Below are 13,997 nucleotides of genomic sequence, written 5' to 3' on the forward strand. Positions count from 1 at the left end.
TTCATACCATGCGCGATCTCCGTTCCGTGGTGACTGAGCGCGCCACTCGTTCTAGTTCTTTTCAAATCGGGCCATTTCGGCGATGGGAGTAAATGAAATAGGATGACTTTCTTTGCTCACTCACAAGAGTCGTAGGTGCTTATTACTAGAAAGGGCGTATAAAAAAATCTGCAGCAGTTATTATAAACCTATTTATGAACAAAGTAAAATATTTTTGTATATTTGTTTTATTATAGGAAGAGTTGGTATTTTATATTTATGTATAATCTACTCTGTGTATTCTACTAGAAATATAATTACATAACACTTTATCACAATCCAAATAAGTAATTGCATTAAATAAGTAACAAACAAAATTAACAGTCGTGACAAAATCACGATGATTTATCACTGTGATTTTTTTGGAACCGGAACGACGGTCACGGCGATAGAAATGTAACGCTATTCCCCATGTCTACTGACGTGACGTAGCAGCGGGTGGCGCAACGTGTCGCGCAACGTGTCGGACAATTTGCAAATTTTGTAATAAACGTGAATTTAAACTAAGCTTCAGTTGAAAAACAAACATTAGCAGGTGCTTTGTAGTATATAGTATTCAAAGAGACATATCACCATACAAGGATTATGCGCAAAGTTAGATATTTTATTCTTATATAATTAGTTCTAGTATTTGTTACACTATCGTGTAACAAATTAGCACATACTTTAGACAATATCCTTAGGTGTATCGTATATTTTTCGTAAGACCATTATTTAATACTAAATACCTGAACCATTTGATCTATACAAACAGTTTTTTCCCGCTTCTCCTCCGGTGACCCTCCATAATAATATTCCAGTCCGAGCCGTAGTACAATCTACGCTATGAAACACAACAGAACGAACTACTATTTGATACAAACAATCAGTTGCTGTTTTCAATTTTACCTACAATTTATAAAACATGTCAAACTGAGATAACAAATAAGAATTGTATTGAGTAACAAAATGATTAATGTAAAGCGTTACCAAAGCCGGATTTTAACAAAGAAAAATAAGGAAAATATGTATGTAATGTATTTATCAATAGTCTCGTTGTTATCTTAGCTTTCAAACGTAAATATTTATTCCACTTGCATGTATCGTGATAAAGAAATAATATTGAGAGGAAAAAGTCGTATTTTTGTTGAGCGGTGACAGCTTAACGGGTGAACGACTGAGAGGCCAAAGGTTCGTAACCCTGTAGCGGCATGTGACTTTACCCAAATTCGATGCATAATGTTTCTGGGCGACCAATGATAGCAGGTGCAAATTTTTTGTCAATTGCTCGCGTAATTGAAATTTAAATAGATAGAAATAATACTTACTTATTAGCTAATTATTATAAATTTGCAAAGGCCCTAGTTTATTTTTTTATTATTTTTTCTTATATGGCACAACAACAGACAACAGACTACAAATAATATTTAGAACTACTACTTAATATGTAACATTATAAACATGATATCAAAATATAATTGTACACAACATACGAATTAGAACAATACATGTAAAAGGAAACACGTTAAACGAAATAAAGACGCTATTTTTTGCTTAAACTAACTAGCGCAGTGATATTTTGAAGCATTTAACACTACAGAAAAAATATCATTGTGGGAACGTAATATAATATGCTATTATACGATCGCCACATTCTGCAGAATGATTTTATTTATGTATTTAATCTTTTTGCACAATGCATTAATGTACAAATGGCGAACTTAATACCATAAGGCATTCTCTACCAGTCAACCATTAGGCCAAACAGAAAAAAAAAACAAAATGTTGGAGCTACACTTAAAACAAAAAAAATAACATAAGCCAAAATTGTATGGTTCATTTATACATTATAAAATAAACCCAATACAGCATAAACTTAACTAACATACTTTTTTAAAACATGCTCGGAAAGTTTGCAGTACTTTCAAAAAACGAACACGGAAAGTTTGTCATAAGTATGTCATCGGTCTGCAAAGTAAAAATGCATTACTGTCCTCTTCTTTATACTTTTAAATCTACCTATTAATAATGGACCATATAAATAAGCAAAAGAAAAACTCATACAGCCAACTAACCCCACTGTTGATAATTGCGAGGATTAAAAATACCTAGCTGTACCGCTTACTTAAAAAAAATAAAATGGCGGTAACATTTAAAGTAAAGCGTTTTGGTATTCTTTTGTTTTTTCGTCTTTTTTGTATTTAAAATGAGTGCTAGTGAGAAGAGCTGTAACGAAAATACAGTAATAGATACACGCCCAAACACATCATTAGAAATTCAACACACTAGTATTAATGTGCCTGGAAAAACAACAACATTTTCTTTTCGCAATTGTCATAATACGTCAAATATTACTTTTATTATTAATTAATTTTTTTTTTTACTTTTTCTATTATACATCTTCCTCTCTTTAGTCTTTTATTATTCCCTCACATTGTTTGAGAAAAATTCTATACATGTCTCGGCGGAAACGGGGATTGCTTGACTCGTATTAATACAAGGCCTCGCAGACGCTCGTCCTTGTAACTCATACAGGTCCAGCAATCCCTTACTTCCCGGCCTCTGCAATAATATACTATTTCACTTCTCATGCTCTTAAAGTTCGTATTTATGCTGGGTGTAGGCTGCATAATGTAGAATTTTATGCTCTAGTGCATAAAATAAAAAACCATCACCTTAAATATGTCTAATTGTTGTAATTTTACATTCAATTTTAATTAAATAATCGTTTATTTGTAATGTTGCTGTTTAATTTCCTCGCAATCGAAGTGAAAAGCAGGTGGAAACTCGTTCATAAAACCCATTTTACCCTCGACTGACTGAAAATGACACATTTGAAGGCCCATTTAGATGGAGGGAGTTTCTCGTCTCGAAGATACGATTATCGAAAGAATATAAAAAACTTTCCTCGTCTAAACATTCGCGATTATCGCCCTTCCACGTGAGCGATAATCGCCTCGCCTTTGAATATTGAACGTCTCCGTGTAAACAGAACTTGAAAGCTAAAATCGTATTTGGAGTTTTAGTGCCAGCCGTTTCTATCATGAGTGCAGTGCGCAAGAATTAATGAAACGAGAGCGAAAAATAATTTTGGGTTAAAAAATGTTAATATACAATTTAAAACAAATGATAAAAAAATATATTTCTATTCAGTGCAGTGAACCGTCCTGCGCGATTCTACTAGTACCCCCGCGCTCACCGCGAGCAACCGTCACCACTACAGGTGTAAAATGCGCCGTGAAATGTGCTACTAAATTTACATACTTAACTGTTGCATTCTACAGATGATGCGGTCCTGCGGCAGACGCGGGTGAAAACCGCTCCGTGTCTTAGTGTAACGAAAAATGAGTTTCAGCGCCATCTAATGTGTAATAGTTAGCTATTATATACTAGTAGTATTTTTGCTAAACCGCCACCTGTTGGTGAATGGCTGAACCAGGATGAAAAAATACTGAAATATTGTAATATAACTCTTATTCAAGTCTTATTCAAGACTGTAAGTTTAATTTTGTTAAATTTTAAAATTGTTTTACGTCGTTTTCACGTTTTAAGCCCTACCCAATCAAAATCTTTAAGTTATGGTAGTAGATAATAGAGCGTAAAGTTTGAACTGCACACAAGCTAAAAGTGGCGACATCGGCACCCGATCTTACATAGAGTCATTACATATCTCCCCTTTTTTTCTATATCTATGTCAATACCGCAGTAATCACTGAACTCGAATGGCAATTCTCGCACTCAAAACGGTTCGAACCGATTTGTACGATAATCGTATGAACGTGAAAAAATGTCATACGAGATCGTGTTTAGACAAGTCGAAAACTCGTAAGTAAGAATCTCCCTTCTACATATTTCTCTGATTAAACAGTGGAGGAAGCGATTAAGTTGCTTGCGAATCTCGTATGACATAATCGTAGGCGAGATTTTAGTTCTTGCCTGTATGTAAACATTTTGATACGGTAATCTTATGGAGATTATGGCTTGCGATAATTACGTACAATGTTTCGTCACGAAACGTGCGAAAAACTATCTTCATCTAAATGGGCGTTTATGCACTTGTTGTACATTCTACTACATAACTATACAAAGCTACCCATAAGCCAACATGCTACGTTTCGTAGAACGTTATGCGCTGGTCAACAATGTTAGCCACATTGAAGGCGAGTCACTGTAGAAGAAGCGGGAAAAACTGTTTTGCTAGATCAAATGGTTTAGGCATTTACTATTAAATAACGGTCTTACGAAAAATACACGATACGCTTTAGGATACTGCCTAAAGAATGTGCTATAAAAGTCTAAAACGAATTTATTTAAGGCTAGAATAAAATGTCTTGCACACGTTTTTTTTTATATAATATCAAGTGACGAGACACACAAGTCGTGCGCCTAATTATGAACTACACGTCTGTCCATAACAGTACCATCCAGAGCTTTAAATCGCGAAGTCCTATGGGGCACTGCCACTGCGTCCGTCACCCTGAGACATACGTTAACAGGTCCCATGTGCCAGTAATTTCACCAGCACACTTTAACGTTCAAAACCGGAACACAGTAATGCTGACATTGCTGCTTGGCGGCAGAAATAGGGTGGCAATACTTCCCCGGACGAATTCCCCGTTCACAAAGAGCTCTACGGCTACTTGTTTTTATATGGAGATTGTTCTTTAAGCACTACAGAGAAACAGCAAAATTTTGATTTTCAACTGAAACCCTATAGTTATTAAATTCACATATATCCCGAAATTTGATAACTGCCCGCAGTCCCGTCAGTTGCCATCAGGCGCTTATCGACGTCGAATCTGGGGGTCTACTCTCGATATCCGTACGACATCCGTCCGAAACAATTACTGTCAAATAAGCAATACTCGACCAAATAAAAAGACGCGTGATGCGAATGAAGCTTCATACTTGATACTTGTCTTTTAATTTTGTCGAATATTACTTATTTGACAGTAATTGTTTCGGGCGGATGTCGGGCGGATATCGAGAGTAGACCCCTGTGTCAGATTTTCTCTACCTGTTCGTATTTTATTCATTATATGAAAAACGATAGATATATTCATTTTATTGCGTTCAAAATTTAAACTTTAAATGAATATTTATGTATTTCCAAATTGTGAGAGTGGGACATTGGTCTGTTAAAACAAAGTAGAGTCCATTTTTTTTTTAATTCCACACATTTAGATTCCAAATACAACCCTCTTCAATCAAGCAACCCTTATCCGTTTTGTCAAACTGTCACTTAACAATTCGCAACTTTTGACGTTTGACAGAATGTGCTACCCGTATTGAATACCGGAAATATTCTGTGTATTGTATTGTTTAGTTAACATTATAATTGACTATACACGAGGCAATCAGGAGTCAAATAATATACATTAATTACAATTTTTAATCAATTATAAACACATCTCTATGTAATAGGTAAGCAAATTACACTTGATATCGTCATATAGAATGATAAAGAATCTCTAGAGTCTGGTCTTTGTTAATAGAAATATTTTGTACACATTTTTTTATGATACCATGTGATGGGACAAACAAGTAGTGCGCCAGATTGTAAGCGACACGGCTGTCTAACAGTTGCAGTGTAGCTCAGAACTTTAAATGGTAAGGACCTGAGTGGCACTGAATTTAAGAAATCCCCTGTGCTTGTAATTTACCAGTTAAGTAAACCAGGACCCTTACCAAAACCGAAACAATGCTAACATTACTGCTTGGCGGTAAAAATAGGTAAGATGAACTTCCCTGGACAATATAATACATTATTATTTTTTATTGTAATAATAATTTATGTTATAATGCATTATTAATTATTAATTATTAGTTTTTGAAACATCAAATATCATAAACAACCTGTAAGAACTAAACTTGTCACTAACATATATTTTTATCATTCAAGTTTGCAGAATTATTTATTCCATAGAACGTGCAGGAAACTCAAGAGATCGCACTTTTGAAATAAATTTAAATGATGGAATACACTTTGAATCCAATTTGTGTAGAATCTAGAGACTCTCCATCATTGACTTACAATTATATGGACGTCGGGTCCGCGCTAAAAAGTGTCCGAACTTATAGGGCTTTAAAATCGTATACAGAGCGTCATTCACGCTTTAGTTTGTTCAACTGACAGCGAAGCAAGCAAAATTAGACAGTACTGCGATGACATTACAATTTAAATTAAACGTTTTAGCTTTTTCATATTCCTTTACATGTCACTACGTTTAAAAAGGTTGGCTTGGGACATTTTTTTCGTGGTTTTTGTATTAGACCCGTCGTCCATTTATTTGTAAGTCAATGCTCTCCATACAACCTTATTTAACAAGTAGTCTTCAATTTTTAACCGAATTCAAAAAAAAAGGAGAAGGTTCTCAATTAGACTATATGTTTTTTTTGTATGTATGTTACGCGATAGCTCCGGTATATGTGAATCGATTTTCATGACTCTTTTTTTGTCGGAAAGAGGGTTCATTTAATTTTGAAGAAAATCATCCACCTCTAAAAATGGCTGTTCACGCATGAAGATTCATTTTTATAAATAGCGCCTAAATTTTATTGTAGGGAGCAATTATTTTAATGGTTGATTTTCTATTTGGCTATTCTCCAATTCAAGATGTTTTCTCTCTCAATATACTTTGAGAAGTGACATCCGATTTTTATTATCTCCTGTGTCAAGTCTCGTATATTGGATGAATCCGGCGAACTAGGGGATGAATCCGGGTTTGCGCACTTTCCGGTAACCGATTTCAATAAAACTTGGCAAATAGTTATAATTCCACGTACTTTTGAGGTCGGTTTTTTTAGTACTGTGTACTGAGATTATATTACTCGAAAACATTATGTAATATGACTTTTCGTAATTAATAGATTCAGGCGTTACTTTGCGGAAGTCCATGTTAATAAAAATCTCCGCGAACCCAGAGAAGGTTAAATCGTGCAAAATAGGTGCGCTTGTGTTGAATATTATTTCATACAGTTAATTTTCCCACCCTCCCTCCGCATACTATAACTACGGTCAAAAACCACCACCAAAAATATACCCGACACGTGTTTCGCCTCTCCACGAGGATGCCTCGTGGAGAGGCGAAGGGGCCGTTGATTGCTCGACGTTCGGCCAAAGAATCTTGGTCGAATTGATTAACTATAGTAGACTAACTACAGTTTTAAATCTCGTAGGTAGCAAATTTTGAACATCAACGGGAATCTTACTGTAGAAACGTATACATATACTCCTTAAATAAATTTGTGAATTTGTGAAAACGACTGTCAAGAAGAACCAGTTTATCCTACGTCCTTATGTTATGTCTCTCATTATTTTCGGCTTTCCATACTGATTTTGTACGGGAATCTTATAGCCCGTCTCGTTTTGACGCTTATTTCACACTCAGAATTGTACATTTAATCATTTTCCGTCATTAAAAGATTCTTCCGATGAATTCATTTGTCGACATAGCGTGTTCTTTATAACACGTCATGTTCTTGTCGTGCAGTCCTAATTGCTCGCTGTCTGATTATACAATTCCTAAGATTCTTTTAGAGCTGCGAACAAATACCTAAGATAAAATTACTAATACAATGATCAAACACTATACCCCGTTCAACCATTTATTTAACTTATGACTTAAGCATGCCCTCGAAGTTCCGTAATTATTGACACTATAGACAATGGAACATGGAATACTTCCTGGACCCTTTTATTTTTTAATTTTCGATATTTATCTAGTCAACTGTTTATTTAATGAAGACTATTCAAGTCGATAAATTTTCGTGCCTGTCTAATAAATTTTAATGAAATTAAATATTATTATAATAATTTTTTATTGTTTGTTATAAGGAATAGTCGGATTCTTCTCCATATGAAAGGGAATCATCACGTAAATCCTCATTAACATTAATTATTAATTCTTGATTACACAAATTGTCAAACGCAACGTCACGATCCCACTCAGCAATAGCTTTTTTTGAACCCCACATTCACGATTTAAACTATTTCATACATAAAATCGATTGCTGTAGCAAATGGAATCGAAAACGCATTAGGACATCACTAATTGATTAGAATTCGAGCTGTCAAAAGTTAAATAAATAGTTGGAAAAATTTATTATTAATAGATTCGAACCAACGCCTTTAGCTTACCGTGCTTGACACTCTCCCGACGTACCAGCAGACATTACAAATGTTTCTTTGTGCTTCTGATAGATCGTTGTTTTTTTGTTTTTAACAACTTTTTTGTTACAGCGCTATTTGTACGAAATCTATGAAAGCTTTTCTTCAGATTCTTGTTTGCCTAAGATATATATTAATGGCAGTAGAACTCCTTGTGAAAGAGTTCGTCTAGGGAAATACTGCCACCTTACCTATTTCTGCCGTTAAACAGTAATGTGATCATTACTGCGTTCCGATTTTAAAGGGTAAGGGTGCCGGTGAAATTATGGGCACATGGGACTTGTCAACTTATGTCTCTGGGCGACGGGCGCGATGGCAATGCCCCTCAGAGCTTTGCAACTGTTATAGACAGGCATGTTGCATACAACCACGCGCACGGCTTGTTCGTTCCGTTCGCTTGTTTATTCTCATGAAAAAAAACTTGTTTTAAGGCTCTGACCCCCTATGTTTGCAAATCACAACGACGCTAAATAAATTGTTATCGGCGGCTTCTCAGTTCATCGACTCGACTTTTTACCACTGCTTTGGTTCACAGAGTTATTTTAAAGTCCACGCTGCATTAATGGATACGTTAAACCGGTTTTATAATTAACAGCTAATATTTTGAAGAAATTGTTTCATTTCTTGTCTGCCAATCTGTTATTTGCCTACTATAGTTACTTTTTTGGAAACATACCTAACGTGATCATACGTCCCGCTTTTAGCCTTCGTGTTTCACTGTCCCCGAAGTACTTAAAAGTGAAAAATCGAAAAATATATAAAGCCAGCCAACCAGATGTCAAGCACCAGACTACACAACATTAGTTCTATTTTAAAATTTTTGATTAAATAAACAATTTTTTTTCGTATTTTTTATCATTGAACATTTCGTAACTATAGTAAACAGGTCTTTTATTTTTAAAACAATAATAAAACAGGCGTCCCGAGGAAAAAAACTATGATCAAGTTAAACATACCCAGCTAGTTTTCAAGTTGCCTCGCAGAAACCTCTAGTGACCACTACGATGTGACGATATTTCGATACGGTGGGATTACGATACTCCTTCATCGTAATCCCACCTTTTTATCACCTTCTTTACTCCTGGCCACTTTCTTTTAAAATTTTGAATCGTTCTCGAATTCCCTTTTCCTTTTCTATTCTTACTTTAGTTCACTTCGTCGTCACTGCCATCAAAATTCTGGAAACGAGAGGATGTGCCCATAAATCATCACCTCATTTACTATCATGACGTCATTTACTATTAAAATAATATAGACATATAGGCCTTTTTGAGGTGAGTATTGTGTATTGTGTTTAGTCTTCTATAGGGAGTGTTTTCTACCCTTTTACAAAAAAAAACTTTGTTATCCATAAGGTTTTTTTATTTTTTTTAAGGGACATATTGTGAGCCTCCTGGGTATATGCCTCCTGGTGATGACATTTTCTACCTTTTTTTAAACAAACATGATTTATTGCTATGTACCATATGTATGTATTTGGTGTGGTTGTCTGGCACACTAAGGGTCACAAAGTCGAATGGGTCTTATTTCCAGAATAAGACGCTAATTACTCGCATCTTATTCTCATTCGATTTTAGTGTAATCTGCTCTTAATTGAACAGCGTATTCTTTCGCTCTGTAAAAGCGGCGACCTGTTGTAAAATTTATTCATACAGATGACGTTTTTATACGAGCTAAATTCCTAACGGTAATGACAAAATTGAAATGCTTTTAGATGATGGCTTCTCCCTCTTCGCCTTCCACGGTAATCTTAACGTGGAAATGGATGGCCTGGAAGCAGGACAGTGGGCAAGAGACATCACTAAAGTGAAAGATGGAAGGTGGACCTTCAGAGACCGCAACGTTGAACTGAAAATCGGGGACAAGATTTACTTCTGGACTTATGTCATCAAGAATGGCTTGGGGTACCGGCAGGATGATGGGGTATGGGAGGTTACTGGTAAATATCATTACCTTCATCTGTATACAGGGTTTTTTTTTTTATATTACTAACATCATTAACAACATCATTTGTTCCAAGACCTTACGTCTTGTAATTTACCAAAAACAAACTTTTAAGTTTTTTTTGTTCTATCTGACACTTTGTAGATCTGTATTTAACTGTAACTGCCTCCGTGGCCGAACGGTTACCATGTCTAACTGCGACGCTGAGGTCCCAGGTTCGATTCCCGGGCCGGGAGAAATATTTGTATGGCCTACATTTATTTCTCTCGTGGGTTTGAGTGTAATTTGTGGTTGTCTATGTGTGTGTCCATGGCACCCGCGACACAGGTTTCCCTAGTGCGGAGCTATGCTGAGTGTGTGCGTTATTAAAAAAAAATTTGTAGTAAGGTACATCCTAAAGTGCAAGCGTCCTCCGCGATTATTCCCACTCCGGTGCTGCATAGAGTTATTACTTTTTAGAGCGATGAATCGAGTCTGATGCATTATTAAAACTCAGGGAACAAAAGTTGTTGTTTATAGTAATAAAAAATTTATTTCATGTAACATTGACACATATGTATATATGAATCCGGAGGGCCCCATAGGCCGGCTGTTTTGTTTATATTGTTAGTAATATAGTCCTGCGATGTTGTTAATATTATACAATTAACCCTGTACAAAAGTAACTTTTTTTTAAATTGGTATAGCGGTCGCCCTGGTACGGCACTGAAGCAGGTTCGAATCCTGTCTAATCTACCTTTGGATTAATATTTATTTTATTTCTCCAGAGATATACAATTTATACTTATTCTAAAGATCTTGCCTACCTGGGCATCAGGTTGTTGGCAAGACAACGCTCTTTTCAATTACATATATGTGTATCTATTCTAGTTAATTCTTCATTAATTTTGGTACGTTAAATATCAGCAATTTTCTAAGGTAAAACTGTCTTCGCTAAAGAATACTATCTCTAATCATAATAAATGTACACTATGTAATATTTCATCACTTGGCTATATATTTATTAATTTCTTTTTCAAAACTTTTTTCTTGCTTTCTTATTTCTCTGAGCCAGTCTATTTTATTGTATATTTTTGGTACTTATTACAAATTTATCAGTTCTTTTTCCAAAATTATTGTTAGCTTTACATTTATTTAATCTCTTTTCTCTAACTCTTTTTGTGTTATATACAAAGGTATATCCTCAGTCTTATAATAATTTTCAATAGCCATCACAAATTTCACTTTTTTATCAACTGACAATATTTTACATATTTTAAATATTTTTCATAATCGTCTTTGGTATTTTTCTCTATCAACAACTTTATTAATCTAACTGAACTGGAACTAAAGCTGCGATATTAAATTCCAGGATACGTTGACGAAGAGGGTAAACCAGTAAATCCTGCCACACCACAACCACCAGCCATGCCGAAACCCGTCGTAGACGCTCCCGTTATCCCCAAACCAATCTCTCCTAGTTGCACGGTCTCACAGACAGTGGTTGCAGGACTGAACGCTGTGTGCAAAAACAGTTTGCTGTTTAGTGAGGAGTTCAACAAGGACAGTGTTGACAGCTTGGTAAATTGGCAAGCTGAGCATAAATTTTTGGATGAACCGGTTAGTAAGTTAACCTTTTTTCAATACTTTAAATGCCAATAATAATTTGACAACCGGTTTGTACTGTGGGTGCATTGACTTACAATTACATGGACGTCGGGTCCGCGCTAAAAACTGTCAGAACTTATAGGGCGTTAAAATCGTATACAGAGCGTCATTCACGCTTTAGTCTTCGTTTGTTCGACTGACAGCGAAACAAGCAAAATTAGACAGTACTGCGATGACATTACAATTTAAATTCAACGTTTTAGCTTTTTCATATTCCTTTACATGTCACTACGTTTAAATAGGTTGGCTTGGGACAGTTTTTTCGTGGTTTTTGTATTAGACCCGTCGTCCATTTATTTGTAAGTCAATGTGTGGGTGCCAACTTTTCTGCCCCGAACGAATTACGTTGCTCTCGTACTCATATCACAGGTTAGTGCGGTTTTTCACTATATTTTTTCACATTTTTTCACTATAGTTACAAAAGTTATTAATTAAATACCTTTTTTTTTATTTTACAAAGAAACATTCCGATTTACACTATACTATGTTTTACAAATTATTTTATTTTTACAATATGAATTTTTATTAACTTAATTTGATTATTAATTAATAATGAAAATTAGAATAAAATAAACCATATTCATTAGTTTTGCAGTCTTATGTCTGTTTGGGATTTTTCATCGGAGAAAATATTGGATCCCTAACTGGTGGTACGGAGGAACCATCTTCCCTGTTGAATAATATGTTTTTTAATTTCAATGGCCTCTGGCGACGGTGTTTTTTTATTATAATAACGCACACACTCAACATAGCCCCGCACTAGGGAAACCCTGTGTCGCGGGTGCCATGGACACACACATAGACAACCACAAATTACACCCAAACTCACGAGAGAAATAAATGTAGGCCATACACATATTTCTCCCGGCCTGGGAATCGAACCCAAGACCTCTGCATGGCAGTCCGGCGTGGTAACCGTTCGGCCACGGAGGCAGTTAAAGGTGTTTGACATCAGCTACATGCTCTTTGACACGGGTACAAATACTTCGCTTCGTTTGTCCAATATAACAGAGATAGCATTCACAGTCAAGCTTGTAAACTCTTGCATCCTGAACCATATCACATTTCACGGGTCTCAGAAACTGAGATCTCGTCCATTAAAGCCTCTTTCCAATAAAAAAAGAATCATCAAAATCGGTTCACATAGTTATCGAGTAACATACATAACTACAAAAAATACATACAGTCTAATTGAGAACCTCCTCCTTTTTTTTTGAAGTCGGTTAAAAATTCATTCTCACCCCTTACAAATTCTTATCCTTTACCCGTCCTGTCCGGTCATTCCACACACAGATAAAACTTAATCGTATTTAAATTTCGTTTAACAAAACTTGTTCTGCGCACAGGTTTTAAAAAAGCTTTTAAATTAATTCGCATATTTTTCCTCAATTCGATTGATATAATATTATATTGGTCGTTACAAAACCTGATTTCAAATCAGTACCGTATTTATAACCATATATTTGTATTTAAAATTTCCCGTTACATTATAGTTGTATTATAAACAGGGATGGAACGTGATAAAATTCATTTAATAGGTATTTTATACACTTACTAATTATATTTTTTTATAATTATTTTATTTGAAATGGATAAACAACACAATATATATACAGGGTATAATAATACGTAATAATGTACAATCAATATACAGGTTATTTCTAAAATACTAACAACGTTTCAGGACTGTGTTATTAACATCATAAACAACAATTGTGGAACAACTTTTGTACCACAATTTTCAATAATCCATCAGAATTTACTTTCATTCAAAAATAAAAATATTTAAATACATCGCTCTAAATGACTTGTTCTTAGATATTTGTGTCGATCATTTTAAAAGTGGTGTAAGTCCATATTTTAAAACACATATTTTTTTGCTTAAAAGTATCGTATTTAGTCTTAATTTTTGTTATAAAAGTGAAGCAATTCCAATAATTGCACTAGTGTACTCAGAGAACTAAAATTACTACACATTATATATACAATTGCTTAAAAGCTCATTATTTCAAAATTTATTACAAGGACATAATTCACTTTTACAATGAACGACACATTTATAACTTTGTAAATATAGTTTGAATAAAATGTAATGTTTTTAAGTCTACATTTCTTTGTATGCTGAAAAACATTGCATGTAAATAATATAGTATTGCGACGTTGTGAGTATTTTATAAATACCCTGTATACATACAATGTTTGTGTGCCGAATATTTGG

General features: G+C 34.8%; 1 protein-coding gene across 1 annotated transcript in view; it reads left to right on the forward strand.

Moving 5' to 3' along the window:
* LOC113236120 (beta-1,3-glucan-binding protein-like) overlaps window positions 1–13,997 on the forward strand; it is a 31,068-nt gene that overhangs the window by 2,372 nt on the left and 14,699 nt on the right. Inside the window, exons 2-3 of the mRNA XM_026472113.1 lie at window positions 9,903–10,127; window positions 11,484–11,731. Of these exons, the coding sequence (XP_026327898.1) occupies window positions 9,903–10,127; window positions 11,484–11,731 (473 nt within the window). The remainder of the gene's footprint in view (window positions 1–9,902; window positions 10,128–11,483; window positions 11,732–13,997) is intronic.

Source organism: Hyposmocoma kahamanoa, unplaced genomic scaffold (assembly GCF_003589595.1).
Source record: "Hyposmocoma kahamanoa isolate Upper Pololo Valley unplaced genomic scaffold, ASM358959v1 89, whole genome shotgun sequence".
NCBI classification, from domain to species: Eukaryota; Metazoa; Arthropoda; class Insecta; order Lepidoptera; family Cosmopterigidae; genus Hyposmocoma; species Hyposmocoma kahamanoa.